General features: G+C 42.1%; 2 protein-coding genes across 2 annotated transcripts; one reads left to right on the top strand and one right to left on the bottom strand.

Moving 5' to 3' along the window:
• The first annotated feature begins 1,660 nt into the window (after positions 1 to 1,660).
• Positions 1,661 to 13,548, top strand: LOC117428993 (solute carrier family 26 member 9-like). The gene is made up of 21 exons (XM_059004221.1): positions 1,661 to 1,914; positions 3,415 to 3,614; positions 3,733 to 3,872; positions 4,098 to 4,208; positions 4,298 to 4,473; positions 4,574 to 4,738; positions 5,042 to 5,194; positions 5,828 to 5,910; positions 6,035 to 6,182; positions 6,423 to 6,536; positions 6,855 to 6,932; positions 7,044 to 7,139; positions 7,776 to 7,882; positions 8,240 to 8,309; positions 8,393 to 8,485; positions 8,615 to 8,722; positions 9,376 to 9,645; positions 9,976 to 10,030; positions 10,528 to 10,667; positions 11,875 to 11,940; positions 12,176 to 13,548. Exons 2-21 carry the CDS (start codon positions 3,490 to 3,492, stop codon positions 12,233 to 12,235), a joined length of 2,358 nt encoding a protein of 785 aa, XP_058860204.1. The 5' UTR covers positions 1,661 to 1,914; positions 3,415 to 3,489; the 3' UTR covers positions 12,236 to 13,548.
• LOC117432643 (olfactory receptor class A-like protein 1) lies at positions 13,180 to 15,820 on the bottom strand. Its single transcript, XM_034054622.3, has 2 exons — positions 15,726 to 15,820; positions 13,180 to 15,133 (listed from the first exon to the last, which is right to left on the bottom strand). Exons 1-2 carry the CDS (start codon positions 15,798 to 15,800, stop codon positions 14,135 to 14,137), a joined length of 1,074 nt encoding a protein of 357 aa, XP_033910513.2. The 5' UTR covers positions 15,801 to 15,820; the 3' UTR covers positions 13,180 to 14,134.
• Between the last annotated feature and the right edge of the window lie 843 nt (positions 15,821 to 16,663).

Raw genomic sequence — 16,663 nt, 5'->3', positions numbered from 1 at the left:
GTCTGTTTCATCTAGGGTGAGTGGAGGGCGTGTGTTTTAATACTCGTCTTTTGGAAGTCATTGCTTTGCTATGGAAAGAGTCTTTGTTTGTGCTGGAAAGGGGTGTACAATGAAAGAAAGATTTTTAATGAAGGGGATTCCTTCAAATCCTTGTTATGTAAAGGGTGGTTGGCAGCAGAATGCTTTGCCAAAACTTGGCATTACTGCAAACACTGAACACCTGCACCCGTGTTCATAGTTTAGATCAATTCTGCAGCCACGATATTGTCAACTACAACAGAAAGTAAAGCTAGTCTTTATTGGGGCCACACTTTCTCTGAATGTTTCCACTACACTGAAGCATTGCTGAAATGTTTTACCTCAACACAGTACCTGCATTTATGTAGGCCATCTGAGTTGTGCTGTAGCACACCAAATACCAATGGGATTTCATTACAATACAAGTGGAATGCCATAAAGAAACCCTAGCTGGCAGAACCATTATGAGACCACAGTATTTCCAGCAATGGTAACACATTGGCTTGTGGCATACACACATGCCAATGTAGCATAAGGGTAAAGAACCGTGGCACAGTACTACAATGGATTAGCAGTGTGTATCGGTCCGTTGTTATACCACCGTGGGATTATATTCTAGTCTGCCTTCAGCTGAATATTTAACGACAGGCTGCCGTGCTGTGCTGTCAATGGGATCCTATGTGACGTCCCTGTCTACCGGTCGAAGTGTTCATTTCAATACTTTATGTCTGCTTTTAACGTGTGCCTTTAAGCAATGCTTATCTCAGTTGTGTACAGTAAAATATTCCTTATGTTTGTTTGTTAAATAATAATACAAAAATACAAAAAATGTGCAAAATGTAAAACTAGCAAGAAAAAACTGTTTCTGAACCTAATTTATTTCTTCAAAATCAGTATTTTGCGCCACACTGCTGGAATCACACTGCACTTCTGCCTATCTTGCTACCACTGAACAACCTTCCTACAGATGTCAGGACTGCCCAGTCCCTGACCACATTCTGGCGCCTCCTTAAGACTCACCTCTTCAAACAGCACCTGTAGAACTCCTCTGTTGTATCCTGGGACACTATCACCCTTCATTTAAATATGCTTTATTTTGCTCTTATCTGCCCCCTATTTTACTGCATTTAATCCTGTACCTCAGAATATTGTAATCTACCAAGTGTTTAATCTGTAGTATTTTGTACTTAATCATATCCTGATGTAACTATCACTATTTAATCATATCCTGATGTAACTTTCACTATTATCTGCTGTATTATTGAATTGTGGTTTGTCACACTTGAGAATTATTGTATTTCTTGTTCTTACTGTATGACTTATATTGTAACACTTGAATGTATTTGTATTTGCTTGCGATTGTAAGTCGCCCTGGATAAGGGCGTCTGCTAAGAAATAAATAATAATAATAATAATAATAACAAGCATACTGCCATGGGCTTGCCACTCACAGATGAACTGACATCAAACTGTTGTGTTGTATGGGTTATAAACAGTGTAACTGTGCTGTATCCAGTGCTGCTGCAGTCCAGTTACAGTTCAGGTCACTGCATTGTGTTTGCTTGTGTTTAGTTTTTTCTATCTCTAGTAAATTAGATCCTCACTTAATCAAATCAAACATACTTCACAATACAGGTACACTATGTGTACTCCAGGAAGTTACATTGGCATTTTATTTGGTACACAGTTCTGTGACTGGTAGGATTTAACCACGTTCCCTCCCCCCTCTCTGCACTGGTGAGGGCTTCTATATAAATTTCTTTGAGCTATATAAACACAGGTGGAGGAAAGTGCGGCTCCAGAGAGCTATACACCACGGGACGTCTTGAAAGGACTCCAAAGAAAGTTATCAGAAAACCACATGACCCGCCTCACTTATCAACACTAAAAAAAAAGGTAAGCTGGGATTCTTTTTGCTTGGCTTTATAAACAAGCTATTTACCAATTAATTAATTAAGAACAGTCACTTTTTTGTGTTTCTTCAATTTCCTCCAGTTAGGCTGTATGTTCGAGGGCTTATTCAGTTGCAGGACTGCAGACTTTTAGATGAGGTGAGGAGTTATTTCAAGGTCAGATAGCGCAGGGATATTGACAATAACAGCTTAGTGGGTCCTTACCTTCCGCTGTCAAGGAACTCAAGTCAAGTCTTTTGATGACATCCAAGATTTTCATGGCTTAATGTGGCTGTTCCAAGGGTTCGAACGTGAGGATTATCTTTTGCATATCAACTCCCGAAGGCGTGGGTTTCCCTCACAGTATGAAGATGGGATTTGATCATTTTTCCTTTTTTGGATCGTACTGGGGAATTGCTTAGAACCTCCTGCCAATGCTTCTCCTCCAGTCCACATTAACACATAGATGTCTTATTTATTCTATTCTTTGATCTCTAGATGCTGCTGATTCAGTTTGAACCATGTGTTTTTATTGTGTTGTTTGTACACTGTAATATTTTTTTTGTCTTTGATGCAGAGTTTGCATGTATTGGGTCAGCTGGGTTAATATTAATTTTTTTGAAGAGCCACTCAAGAAGGCGTTGCAATGTGAGTCGTAGAGTCACTGATTGCATGGCATGGATCAGGGTTCTACTTTTGAGCCATCAGCCGGTGCAATTTCTACATATTCCCATTACTGACCATCTGCTTGCCAGGTTAAATCGTGTTTGAATTGTGTGAATCTTAGCAACTTTAGTGCAGCTAATAGTAGCACATCAAAGATTCTTAAGTGTAGACCCATACTTATCGCATGCTATATATGGTAAAGCATATTCAAGCACATTGCAAACCATGGAAACTAGTTTAAATGCATAGTAGAACCATGGGAAAAGCATGGGAAAACTGCAAAATTACTGTGCCAATTTACAGTGGGATTGCAGCTATATTAGGTCAAGTTCAAGGCCCATGCTGACCAGGAAAATGAGTTTTACAATATGACCTGTCACGTGAGAATGGCTGGTGTGAAAACTTAAATTGTAACAAAGGGTAAATATTGAAAAACATATTTGGTCATTGATAACCATTTTGCACCGTTGTAAAACCACAATGTACTGTATTATGATTTATAATTCTAAAAAAAATCTATTACAGAACAGAACAGAACACGCGTTTGAGATAAGAATTCTTATCTGCTCTGTGAATAAAGTTCTTTTGTCTGTCGGACAAAAAGCTTAATGTCTTAACTGACGACAGCCTTAATGTTTACCATTTGGCAATAGTTTAAAAAGTCTTAAAGCAATAGTACCCAACAGGCCAACACAGAGAGACTTTAGCTGCAGGTTTTTTTCTATGGCTTGACACTAGCAGCACAGTAAAATGTGCATTCAGTGTTAGCTTCCACAATGGCTGTGCTGTATTTTTGAATGAATCGGTATATACTACAGTTGACTTCCCTTTTCTCTAGCATTCCTACAAGTAGCCTGGACCTTGCAGTGAGCGACGAGCATCTTTTTGGTTTGCTCCTTGAGACCCGCTGACAATGGCTGTGTTCCGGCCACGCTATGTGATTGACAGGCCCGCTTACTCCCTCCCGGACTTTGACTCCGACTGCAACAAGAAAAGCAGGAGCTATCCCGCCGGAGCCAAGGTCAGGAAGCTCTTCAGGTACCGTCGCTGTTTGGGACCCGCAGTTTTATTCCTTCTCTTTTCTTGATCATTTCTTACAAATGTAGTTGTGAGCGATGCATGTTTGGATTGAAGAAACCTGTTTTTTTTTTTCCAGATGTTCAGGACCGCGATTAAAAGCTCTCCTGTTCGGGCTCTTGCCCATCATCACCTGGCTTCCGAAGTACAAGCCCAAGGAGTCTCTGCTCTTCGATGTTCTTAGTGGGATCAGTGCTGGGACCATCCAGGTGCCTCAGGGTCAGTATCAGCAATTGAATTCACCTGCACTGAGAGGAATGCTTTATTTTAATTATATACCGCTTTTCATACACCAGTATCTCAAATTGCTTTACATGTCGGTTTAAAACAGAAAGAAGTATGCAGTATCAAGAAGTAATAATAATAATAATAATAATAATAATAATAATAGTAATAATAATAATAATAATATGTAATCATGTAATGCCGTTTCATTTAACCTAGGTATGGCTTTTGCTCTGCTAGCCAATCTCCCACCCGTCAATGGGCTCTACTCATCCTTCTTCCCCCTCATCCCCTACTTCTTCATGGGCTCTGTCCACCAAATGGTACCAGGTAAGATCCGTCCAAATAACAGCCAAGCACCTTTAAGGAGTGCTAGTAGAAAGCTGTGGTGAGCAGAGCGTGGTGTTTTTCATCCGCAGGCACCTTTGCAGTGTTGAGTATCATGGTGGGGGTAGTCTGTACGGACCTGGCCCCAGACAGCAAGTTCTTGCATTTTAACGTCACCTTGAACAAGACAGTGCTGGATGAGACGGCGATGGACGCAGCTCGCATGGGGATCTCTGGAACCTTGGCCTGCCTCACCGCCCTCATACAGGTAGGTACTGCTAGAGAGAAAGAGGGAGTGAGAGAGAGGCACTGTTTGGAATACACTGCAGTTTAAGATTGCGGGACTAACCCGTGTTTCCTCTCCGCAGATGACCTTGGGTTTTGTGCAGTTCGGCTTTGTGGCTATCTATCTCTCAGAGTCCTTTATCCGGGGGTTCATGACGGCCGCTGGGCTGCAGATTCTCATCTCGGTGCTGAAATACATATTCGGGATTTTCGTCCCCGCCTACAACGGGCCACTGGCCTCTATCTACGTGAGTAGCAAGCAGCTTACCCCTTCTTTGCGTCCTATTTTGTTGAAGTACTTAAGGATAAGGTACTTAAATACAACGGCATAATGAGCCCCTTAACAGCTGACTGTGCTAGGCTTGATCATTCTATCAGCACAGGTACAGACCCTGGGCTTACTGTGCTTGCCTCCTGTTAGCCACTAGATGGCAGTCCTGGTTTATTTGTTAGATATATACAGTCATTGGTGCTGGGATTCTATCTGCGACATGCACAATTTTAGCATTGCTATGGTCCTTGATTCAGTGCACGCTCTGTTAACCTCCTAGACTCTTATCGATATCATCATCAAGCTGCCCAAGACCAATGTGGCCTCCCTGATCTTTGCGCTGGTCACCTGCGTGACCCTTATTGTGGTGAAAGAGCTCAACCAGCGCTACAAGCACAAGCTGGCCTTTCCCATCCCCATGGAGATCATTGTTGTGAGTACTGCTTTGGGAAAAAGACATTATTCAAGCTATAATACAGGGATGGAAATAAGACTTCTATTGCACAGCAGTTTCACCCATTCCAGGTGTTACTACGAGCTTGATTAGCCACAGTGTGTATAGGTAACAAGCTCAGGAATGGATCAAACTTCTATGAGAAAAAGTGGAGAAGTCCTAGCTCAGTTTCTCCTTAACCTCCCAGGGAAAGTGGGTCCTTTTAGTTTACTTACAAACAAAGTTTGTTCACCTCCTTAAAACCTCATTTAAAGAAAGAGATGACAGATTATGATACTTTTGCAAAGGCAGTTGTGTGTTCCGGGGTGGAGAAGTCTGATTACATGAAAAACTAGGAACAAAAAACTCATGTGATACGTGGGTGCAGTATTTATTTACTGATTGAGTTTATCCGGTAGTCGCGTAGACAAACATTTCAACAAAAGTCTCAATTCTATTGTTGTCAGGACCAGCAATCAGTTCTTGTTGAGCAATTGCTCTTCTGCCAGGCTGTAGTGAGCCATGTGGTTTAAAGAGCTCTTCTGCCAGTCTGCAGTGAGCCATGTGGTTTAAAGAGCTCTTCTGCCAGTCTGTAGTGAGCCATGTGGTTAAAAGTGCTCTTTTCACACTCAGGTCATTACTGCCACAGCTATCTCCGGACCGCTGAAGTTACCAGAGAAATACAAAATGGATATAGTTGGGAATATTCCTCTGGGGTAAGGTAATCTATATGTTGGTTCTTGGATCCCAGCCACTGAGGCTCTTCAGACCAGTTCCTCAACCTTTTTCACACCAGGGACTGGCTCAGTCTTACAGCAGTGATCCTGTCCCTGTCCCCAGGTTCCCCATGCCCTCTCTCCCGGAGGTGAGTCTGTGGGGTGATATGATTGGAACTGCCTTCTCCTTGGCCATCGTGGGGTATGTGATCAACCTCGCCATGGGCAGGACTCTGGCAGCCCGGCACGTCTACGACATTGACCCCAACCAGGTAAGAACAGGCACAAGACATCAGGTGAGAGATGGTGGGCATCACTTTAATGTAACACTTCTTTTTTTTCCCTTATCTGTAGAAATGTCATTAAATGATGCATAATGCAAATACATGCAAACACATTACCTTATTGTGCAAGTAAACTCACATGCCACAGATGACAATTGAATGACCTGCTTGTCAGGTATTCGTATGCACTGTTATTCTCATAATGAAATGTTGACTTGCCGTTTGCAGGAGATGGTGGCTCTGGGCTGCAGTAACTTTTTCGGGTCGTTTTTTAATATTCATGTAATCTGCTGTGCCCTCTCTGTCACTCTGGCAGTCGACGTTGCTGGGGGAAAGTCTCAGGTGAGGCAAAGGAATTATTATTATTATTATTATTATTATTATTATTATTATTATTATTATTATTATTATTATTATTATTATTTACAGTATTAATTTGCAGCAAATGGGTTTTGGCTACGCTTGTTTAAATCTTTAACAACAGGTTGGTTCTTAAAATGCTTTAGACACTTGTAGCAAGATGCTGTGTAGTAAAAGGAAGAGTGTTACCTATACTCCCCACTAGGAGGAGCTCTTTAAATCACCTTCAAGGAAAGATTGGCACCAAATCAAGTGACATTACAACGTGGGAGTAGCTTATTAACATTTGTTTTCCCCCAGTTTGCAAGTTTGTCTGTGATGCTGGTGGTGTTGGTCACCCTACTGGCATTAGGTGTTTATCTGAGGCCACTTCCAAAGGTGAGAGTCTACCAGTCTCATGGATTTTGAACGGAATTATGATGTCACACAAACATATTCTTAAGTTTCTTAGGATTTCTTCTGTCTCACTCTCTTTCTTCTCCTCTTCAGTCTGTGTTGGGAGCGCTGATTGCTGTGAACTTGAAGAATACCTTAAAGCAGTTCTCTGACCCTTACTACCTCTGGAAAAAGAACAAATTAGACTGTGTAAGTTACTGGCAATAATGCAACTCAAATGTGCGACTCCCATCCCTCCCTCACGCCACTTTCATTAATCAGCAAGGCGACTGAATGACATTCTCAGTGTAGATTAAGAAAAGATCAAACCATCAGGCAGCCCTTCAAGTCACTCTAATGGTTTTTCCATGTCAGTTAGCACACAGTCTTTGAGGTTTTACCTTGTGGGGTTGTTTGTGCAAGGAAGTGCACTGAGTCGCTGTTTTCCTATGAAAAACAAAAGGACCTGTCGAATGTTTTGTGTTGTAATGCACTCAGAGATATGGGGTGCAATCACTGCACTATATACCTGCACCAGGATCCTGGAGGGGAGGAGTGCTCCAGGTATTTTCTAATAATTAAACCTGGAAATTGGTTCAGTTGATTTAGATCACAGGTGGAACAAAGACTAGGAAGCCTTCGGAACTCCAGGACTGCAATTGTGAAGTTAAGTAACTGAGCCACTCAGAGCAGCTCAGTGACAGTTTAAATAAAACATGACTCCTATTATATCCGTTAAACGCGACGTGAATTAAAGTGCTCTGTTTTTATTTGTTTATAGTTGCTCACCATATCGTTGAGTGCCCTTGATCCCACCATCCCTCTTTGTCTCTCTCTCTCTTCCAGCTGGTGTGGATCGTCAGTTTCCTCGCAGCCTTCTTCCTCAGTCTGCCCTACGGGGTCGCAGTGGGGGCGGGCTTCTCAATGCTCGTGGTGGTCTTCCAGACACAGTTGTGAGTACATTGATGTGGTAACTGAGGCTTTAAAACTCAACTAACGAGTTGCTGTTGAAACACTTCCCATCGGACACTCCCTGTGCTCTGTGGCTAGTAAAGTCCTCCAGCGGCCTGTGTGCTGTCCCTGTCAGTGCATCTCGATACTTCACAGTAATTCACAGATTGTGTTAAATCGCAGATAGGCATGTGCATCGTACACATGCTATACTTCCCTGTGCACAGACCAATCACTTGATAAAGTGAAAAAACCAAGGGAACTCTTTATGCTGCTGAATAGGGAGAATGCATTTCCAAAGTCACTAGTGCCTCAGTTTTCCCCTTACCTCATGGTCTCTCATGACTTATTCTTTGCAGCCGGAACGGTTCTGCTCTCAGCCAGGTTGTGGGCACCGACCTCTACAAAAACCCCAAGGTGTATAACAAGGTAAGGCAGGAGTCCCAAGGACACAGTGTACTGGGTTTATCTTGAAGCAGCGATCCCTGATTTCTTTGTCCTTTTAATTTCAGGTCCAAGAAGTGAGTGGAGTGAAAATTGTGACCTACTGCTCCCCTCTCTACTTTGCTAACACTGAGATATTCTGGCAAAAGGTCATCAAAAAGGTAGATGTGTTTTAATGCCTACGCTTGTTGTAGCAGGTTGTACTCAGCGATACACTACTGACGCAGGGAATGCTGCCATCCTTGGGTGGGGTTATATTGAGCAATAATGTGTGTGTCATCCCTACACAGACAAAACTGAACCCTGGAAAAATACTCAGAGACCAGAAAAAATTCCTCAAGAAACAGAAACAGGAGCGGTTGAAGAACAAGGACTCCCTGAGCTGCATGAAAGGCCAGGTGTTTATCAGTCAATAGCGTGTGTGTCTGTCTGCCTGCCTGCCTGCCTGCCTGTCTGTCTGTCTGTCTGTCTGCCTGCCTGCCTGTCTGCCTGCCTGTCTGTCTGTCTGTCTGTCTGTCTGTCTGTCTGTCTGTCTGTCTGCCTGCCTGCCTGCCTGCCTGTCTGTTTGTCTGTCTGTCTGTCTGTCTGTCTGTCTGTCTTCCTGTCTTCCTGTCTGTCTGTCTGTCTGTCTGTCTGTCTGTCTGCATTGTTGGCAAGCTCAATTTTTCTAGGGCTACAAAGTCACTTATGGATATAATCAATCAAAAAGAATAAAGAAAAGAATAGAGACTTATGCCCCACTTTATTTTCCTGTCACCAGTGCTGACATCTGATAAGTCCTTCATCAAAAACACATTATAGACAAGAGATTTAGACCCAAGGCAACACTTTACATGAAGTGTCTCTAATTACTGTGTAGTTACTTAGTAAATACATGTGTACTTACACATAATTACAATGTTATTATGCATAGTTACAATGTACTTAATGTGTAAAGCGTTTTGCATGATGTAACCTAACCCTAAACCTAACCCAAACTCTAAACCTAACCCTAACCCCACTAACCCGAACACTAACCCTAACCCCACTAACCCTAACTCTCTCTGTATAGACTGTGTCACTGCAGGAGCTGCAGCGGGACTTTGAGAGCAGCACAAACACCAATAACAACGGGGACACTGGCGGGGTCAGACACATCGGCTACATCAACTTCAACTGCGGGGGCCTGGAGACGAGCAGTCCTGCTGGGCCTGCCCACCCCCCTCCACCCCCACCCCCATGTCCCCCCGAGCCCCTCCCCGCCCCCTCCACCCACACCATCATCCTGGACCTGGCTGGGGTCTGCTTTGTGGACCTCATGGGGATTAAGGTGCTCACTAAGGTATGAAAGTTTCCCATAGTAAAAGCAGAGTGTAATACTACACAGTGAAAGCATGGTAAAGCATAAGCAAGCATTGTAAAGGAGAGCGAGCTGTGGTACTGTAAAGCATATTAATAAACATGGCAAACCAGGGTATCATAAATGCATAGTATAACTGTGACAAAAGCATACCGTGCAAAAATACCATAGGTAAACGTTTCTAAGGGTGTACCACAGGTTTAACCATGCTTGCCTGGGCTGCGCTCATTCCACTCTGCTAACACTGCAACCACTGGGATTGGTATTACTCTGTAGCTTTTCATTTTCCATTTGTTTTCCTTCTGTGTTTAGATGAGCTCCAGTTATCAGAAAATAGGAATCAGATTATACCTGGCCAACGTTCAAGGTAGGAAGCATTGCGATCATGGCTGACTAGCAGCAGGAATAGCACACACAGAGGCAGAATAATAATAACAACAGATTTAAACAAACACATCAACATACAAATAACAATATACCCATATCTTGGTGCAGGACAGAGAGCAAAACCTGCTGTTCTCAGCCCTGCTCTAAACTGAATGAGCCCCAGAACAAAGGTTATGGCAAGCCATTTGAACATGTAATCCTCAGTGTTTGAGATCATCAACTCTATTTTTGGTATCAACAACTCTATTTTTGATATCAACAAATTCATATTTGATATCGAAAAAGTAACATTCAGAATTGTCACCATCAAAAATGATATTGCTGATATCAGAAACTGAGGATGAAACATTAAAAGGGCTTGCCGTATAACTGGCCATAATAAACCAGCTTACTAAAGTATGCGTAAAGTATGCTGTGTATGCGTTCTGCTGATAAACACAGCTCCTGCTCTCAGTCACTCCCTTGTTCGGTTTGCAGGCCAGGTGTTTGAGGAGCTGGATTCTGGAGGGGCGTTTGAGGAGAGCAGCCTGAGCCCAGGGCACTTCTTCCTCTCTGTTCACGATGCTGTTCTGTATGCCCTGGAGGAGGCCCGTGTGGCGGAGGACTGCAAGGCCATGGTAAGAGCAGGGGCACTGCCAGGGCGCTTTGCTGTGAAGCAGACAAATCCCAAGCCTGGTAAACGAAGAGATCTGCAGCTCAAGCAGAGTGAGAAGGGGCTTGAGAATGCCATGCTACTGACGCACAGTATAAGGAAATGTATACGTAAAGCTTTGGTAAATACCTGTTTCAGATAAATCCACATGCCGTCAGGGTCGTTAGTGTTTGCTCTTGAACGTTTGCCTGTGCCAGGTATTTGCTCACCTTTGAGATTCGGGGAAGGTGAATTACTGAAAGCCTTTACTTTTACCTACTGGAGCAATCAAGGAACTTCTTGAGGTCACGTCAAAGTCTAATATTAGGATTTACAACAAAAAAAAAATCAAATAATGTAACCTAAATTATGGAGCACCTATGAATGTTATTGGACTGGTTAATAAATCAGTTTAGTAAACATTACTTAGTAATTCAAGCCTGCTTTGCTGTGCCTAAGTTTTGGTTAGGAAAGAACGACACTGCATGGGAAGCCTGCACATGGTTTAAAAGCACATACAGGTTCAATCTATTTTTATAACTTTAGTTACAAAACTGTGGTTCTTATTTGTTTTAAAAGGGATTATGAAAACCAGATGCATGCATATGTAACGGGTGAACCAGCACACTGCATGCAAGTGCCCTAACCACAATGCAAAAGAGACAGACTAGTCCACATTTTAGGTTATAGAGCTTTCAAGCTCATCTCAAGAATCCGTAATGGCAGTGCATCACACAACATTGCCTGTTACACACACACAGGGGTCCCCATCATTTGTTAAGTAACTTGTTGGGTTCTACCTAAAGGCAACCCGAAAGGTCTACAGGAAGCTATGATACAAGTTTGGAGACTCACGTTTGCTGCATAAGGGTCTCATGGTGAAAACTAAAGTGCTGCAGCTTTCTTTGCTTTAGTATGAGGGAAGGGAATGGCTCCATCTAGTGCTATACAGTGTAGTAACACGAGGGCTCTGTCTGTAGATGAGAGAACGAAGCAGTGGGATATGCTACCGAATCACATGCACTATTAGAGATGATGGATTTCATTACCTCAGGACACAAGGGGTCCAATTCTATTATCTTACCATGTATTTAGATCTGCCAATGTTAGGTCGTTAAAACCGTGAGTAGATTACACCATCTGGGAGATACTGTGCTGTAGGTTGAAAATAATGGTGTTTCTTTTTATTTCAGGAGGGCTCTGTTCAGAATAACCAGGAACATGAAACGGAGGATGAAGAGGACAGAGATCTGGAGACGGTACAATCACTTGATGAATCAATCAATCGATCAACTAATCAGTCAATCCATCATGGGGCTTTGTTTCAAAGCTTTACGCTAGTTCATTCTATGCTAACAGGCCCAGCAACTTTGGGGACTGTTTTAAGCAATGTTTGGTTTTATTTAAAAGCACGTTTCGATTAATTTAATTGAGTTTGCAGTTTATGAGACCTTTTGCAACTGTTACATGCTGTTCTGTCTTTGCTTTCAACAGGAATTGTTTGGATCCATGTTCAATAAAGGGGACCTCTCCTCCTCGAACCCCAGCAATTAGGACACATGGCAATGAGGCGCAAAACCAAGATCTCGAGAGTCCACCTCCAATACAGCGAGAGAGCAATAAGAGACACTGTTTATTTCTACAGCAGTCTCCTTTAAAATAGATTTAAAAATGCCTTGAGGATTCCCTGAACGACAAGCGCTGAATACTGGGAATTACCCTCTCTATAAATCCACTGACCAGGGACATGACCAGCTGGTACAATGTTTGCTTCCCCACATTGCCCTGTGGCCATGGCTCAGGTCTACCCTAAGATTTCCCTTTCTCCTGGGGAGCAAGGGAGCAGTTCAGGCTCCATGCCAGCTGGAGCCCTGTCCTCTCTCTCTCTTTCATGCATGCAAATAAATGTGGCAGTTTTCTTTTTGCTGTTCCACATTTAGATACTCAGCTTTACTGCTGTGGTCTTGTGTTAGTGGTAGGGGTACGCAACTCTGTTTCCAGGGGGCCATTGGCTTCCAGTTTTAATAATTAGCTGTTTCAGTACTTTTTGGAATTGGCCAGAGGTTTAGTTGATTCAATAGTAATTTAGGACATGGAAGGGACAAAGGCCTGTACTGGAAGGACCACGGTTGCCTACCCCTGGTCTACTGGCTAGATTTACAGACTGACAGACAGGAGATCCATGGCTTGCATCCCATCTCAGTCATTGCTTTGTCACAGGCTTCAGTCATCACAGCACTGACTCGTTAGATATAAAATCAAGGCTGAAGTCACTTATGTTAAAAGAAAATTCCAGTGCACTTCCAGTGTCATTACTGTCTGATAAAAAAATGTTTTTCTTTAATGTGCTTCTGCTAATATGCTACTAAAGCCGGTTGGTAGAGTCGACAACAACATTATTAAGCAGTGAATATGGTACAACTTAGCACCACTGCATTAACTTGGGGCTGTCTGCCAGGCTGAAAACAAGTAGTACTTTATTTATTGCAAGTATTTAAGAAGGGGACAATTCGCCATACTACCACAATCAAGTAGTTTCGGTCAAAATAGTTATTTGGGTCAAGCTTCAAACGTTTCATGAAGATCTATTTCTTTAACTCTAAAGAAATGATTTGCACTGCTGAATCTTGATGACTTTTTCTGTGATTTTTTTTTCTCTTTGTATTTGGCTTCATGTAAACAATCAAAGTATCATGAAACATTACTTGTGATAGCAGGGAGAATACAACAGCCTGTGTGTGTTCTCTGCCTGACTGCTGGAGGAGATTCTATTGAGACCATAGGGAGTTACAGCATTCATGTTTGAGTATTGATGTGCTGCAGTCTTGGATATTGAACTTTTTATTAAATACATTATATTGATTTTACTGATTGTGTCGTGTTGTATTTACATATCTTTCGTTTAAAATTAGGCTGTATTTTCTTCACGGTTATCACAGATTTCACGATTGAAATGTACCCATTGTAGTTCCCTGTGAATTTCCTATTTCTGTTAGAATAATCTAAATATACATATTTATCACTTAAAAATAAATACATCAACGAAAAAAATACCAGCTGCATCAATATATGTAAGCACACAATTGTATCAGAAAAGGGTTAGGTTTCGAGTTAAGGTTAGGGGGTTAGGGTTAGGGTTAGGTTTCGAGTTAGGGTTAGGGTTAGAGATAGGGTTAAGTTTAGTGTTAGGATTAGGGTTACATCATTTAAAAAGGTTTACACATTAAGTACATTGTAACTATGCATAATACATTGCAATTATGTGTAAGTACATGTGAATTTACTAAGTAACTACTATGTAAATACACAGTAATTAGAGACATTACTGTGATGCATTTGCGTTAGTGCCATAACCGTTTGCACCAAAGATTTCTTAGCCAATATACATTCCTGAGATGAAAGTGACCAGAGGCAATGATTGGAAGAAGCAGGTGCACAGAGAGGAGTGACGGTTCACAGTTTGACGTGCGAGACTTCAGAGGCTGGAGACTGCTGCTTTGGCTCCTCAGAGGCACAGCTTATCCTCCTTTTGATCTTCTTGTTGGAGCTGATGATAAAGAAGGGACTGAGCGAGGCGTAACAGGAGGAGAAGAAGACCCTCATATCCGAGATGACTGGAGGCACGCTGGACACCGTCAGCATGTAGATCCAGATGATGTTATCAATCCCGAAGAAGACCACGTAGAGGATGACCAAGGTAATGACGGTCTTGGCCGCTCTGCTCTCGAGCGTGGAGCTCTGGTGCCTATCTGAGCTCCGGAACCCTTTCATCTGCTTGCTGTGGCGGTGTAGGACCAAGAGGATGTATCCACTGGCCAAGACCATGAGACCCACGAAGATGAAATCGCGTCCTGTGATGGCTACTCCATTGATGACGTAGGAAAGCTGGTCCTGGAAATTCACGTGGCAGAAACCAAGATTGAGGGTGAATTTGGGGACAGTGCCATTCCGAGGCGCAACGGAGAAGAAAGGGGCAGCGATGCAGACAGCCATGTTGAGTAGCCAGAGAAAACCAAAAGAAGGAAGGATGAGTTTGGGCAACCTGGTCTTGAGGTTGGCCCATCTGGAAGTGGCCGGGGCGATGGTCAGGGACTGGAAGACGCTCAGCAGGCAGGTGATGCAGACGGAAAGGGCTCGCACTATCCTGTAGGAGTATATGACTATCTTGCAGCCCACGTCGTCCAGGAGATTGTGTAATTGGAAAACAGTCATGGTTTGGGGGACTCCTCTGGTGAGGAGAACCATCATGTTGGCAAACGCGAGATGGAACAGAATCATATCCACAGGCTGCAGTCTGCGCTTGCAATAGACGATGTGGGCATAAGCCAACAGAACCAGCAGGTTGCCCAGGATTCCCAGACCTGTTTGCAAGAGGAATGACACACCTTTGATTGTGACACAGAGATCCATTCTGCACAAGGAGACTTCCACTTCTCTGTCAACCGGGGCAACCTTACCAAACAGAACAAAACCACAAATAATCGTATTTTGCTTAAGAGGCAGTAAACCAACATTAAAAGTAACAGTATTTCAGTTGGCTCACAGTTTTTAAAGAAAACATGCAGATGTACAATAAATGGAATTTTTGTTTGAGTCTACTTATTGAGCTACAGAAATTACTACAGATTATTTGTACAGGCTGTAACATTATTATTATTATTTATTTCTTAGCAGACGCCCTTATCCAGGGCGACTTACAATTGTTACAAGATATCACATTATTTTTACATACAATTACCCATTTTACAGTTGGGTTTTTACTGGAGCAATCTAGGTAAAGTACCTTGCTCAAGGGTACAGCAGCAGTGTCCCCACTGGGGATTGAACCCACAACCCTCTGGTCAAGAGTCCAGAGCCCTAACCACTACTCCACACTGCTGCCCTAACATACCCTGGTATACCCTGGTATGCACGCTTGTATTTATTGAAACAAAGGTGTAGTATAATAATCAAGAAAAACAGAAAAACGTATACAAAATAATGTAGTGCAATAAAACTAGATAGGCAGTAACTTAAACAAAAGACAAAGTGTGATCCTTCTTACCAGCACCTTTTCTATTGCCACGTCGATATATTCACTGCTGGCGGTTTTCAGGGTTGGTCTGTGCTGCATTTCCATGGCTAATTGTATTTTATAGCTTTTTGATGCCCCTTTGGAATAGACATAATTTCACGCACCTAAACTTAAAATGACAGCAGAAACACAAAAGGATCACAGTCTCCTGGGATCTTGCGACAGTCCACATTGCAGTGCCTCCTGGAAGCAGAAGCCACATTTAAAACAAGTTCTGTCGGGGAATCATCGGCACATCTGCTTTAATATTAAAATAAAATTAGCATAAGCAAAGGGTTTATTTAGCTTCAGCAGTTTGCATTGAATGTGTACAACACATTCAAAAAGAATAAAACAGAAGCACATCAAAAACACAATAATCTTAAACAAACACAACAAATCTAAGTTTGGCTCAATATTTTATATATATATATATATATGTAGGGTTTTTTCTCGACATTTTCTATTAATCCATTAATAATGTGAAAGAAAAAAAAATAAAGATTATTATTATCTATGAAATGATTCATCGCTTAATCACTCCTGTTTGCGAGTGATATGTAATTGTATTGAAAGACACTTACAAGTAAACAAAGTATTACCATAACCATTACCATTTACTGCAAATGTGCTTAATTTAGGTTTGCTGAAGAGAAATGTAATTTATTGAGTGCTATTTTATTTTAGTTAGCTGAAGGAAAGTATGTTATAGCTGTTCATTTTCTGATACACCGTCCAGTTGCCCTTTTGCCAAGGACTTTCAAAGTACCATGTGCCATTTTTCAAGATTTCTTTTTCTTGCACCGTTTTTTTATACAGCACTCAGGAAGACAAAATGAATCAATCAATTACGTTTTAATCGATCAAAGTTCACAGGCATGATTATTTTATTAAACATTAATTGATTACAGCCTCTAACACACACACAC

The sequence above is a fragment of the Acipenser ruthenus genome, chromosome 29, assembly GCF_902713425.1.
Source record: "Acipenser ruthenus chromosome 29, fAciRut3.2 maternal haplotype, whole genome shotgun sequence".
In the NCBI taxonomy this organism is placed as follows: domain Eukaryota; kingdom Metazoa; phylum Chordata; class Actinopteri; order Acipenseriformes; family Acipenseridae; genus Acipenser; species Acipenser ruthenus.
This window is presented reverse-complemented; position numbering and strand designations above follow the sequence as displayed.

Bases quoted from the DNA above. Each gene is read 5' to 3' on its own strand.
- LOC117428993 (XM_059004221.1), top strand. From the start codon at position 3,490: ATGGCTGTGTTCCGGCCACGCTATGTGATTGACAGGCCCGCTTACTCC. The intron at 4,474-4,573 runs GTAGGTACTGCT...TCCTCTCCGCAG, and splicing joins GCCTCACCGCCCTCATACAG to ATGACCTTGGGTTTTGTGCA. The intron at 8,310-8,392 runs GTAAGGCAGGAG...TTTTAATTTCAG, and splicing joins ACCCCAAGGTGTATAACAAG to GTCCAAGAAGTGAGTGGAGT.
- LOC117432643 (XM_034054622.3), bottom strand. From the start codon at position 15,800: ATGGAAATGCAGCACAGACCAACCCTGAAAACCGCCAGCAGTGAATAT. The intron at 15,134-15,725 runs GTAAGAAGGATC...CTGTTTGGTAAG, and splicing joins TGGCAATAGAAAAGGTGCTG to GTTGCCCCGGTTGACAGAGA.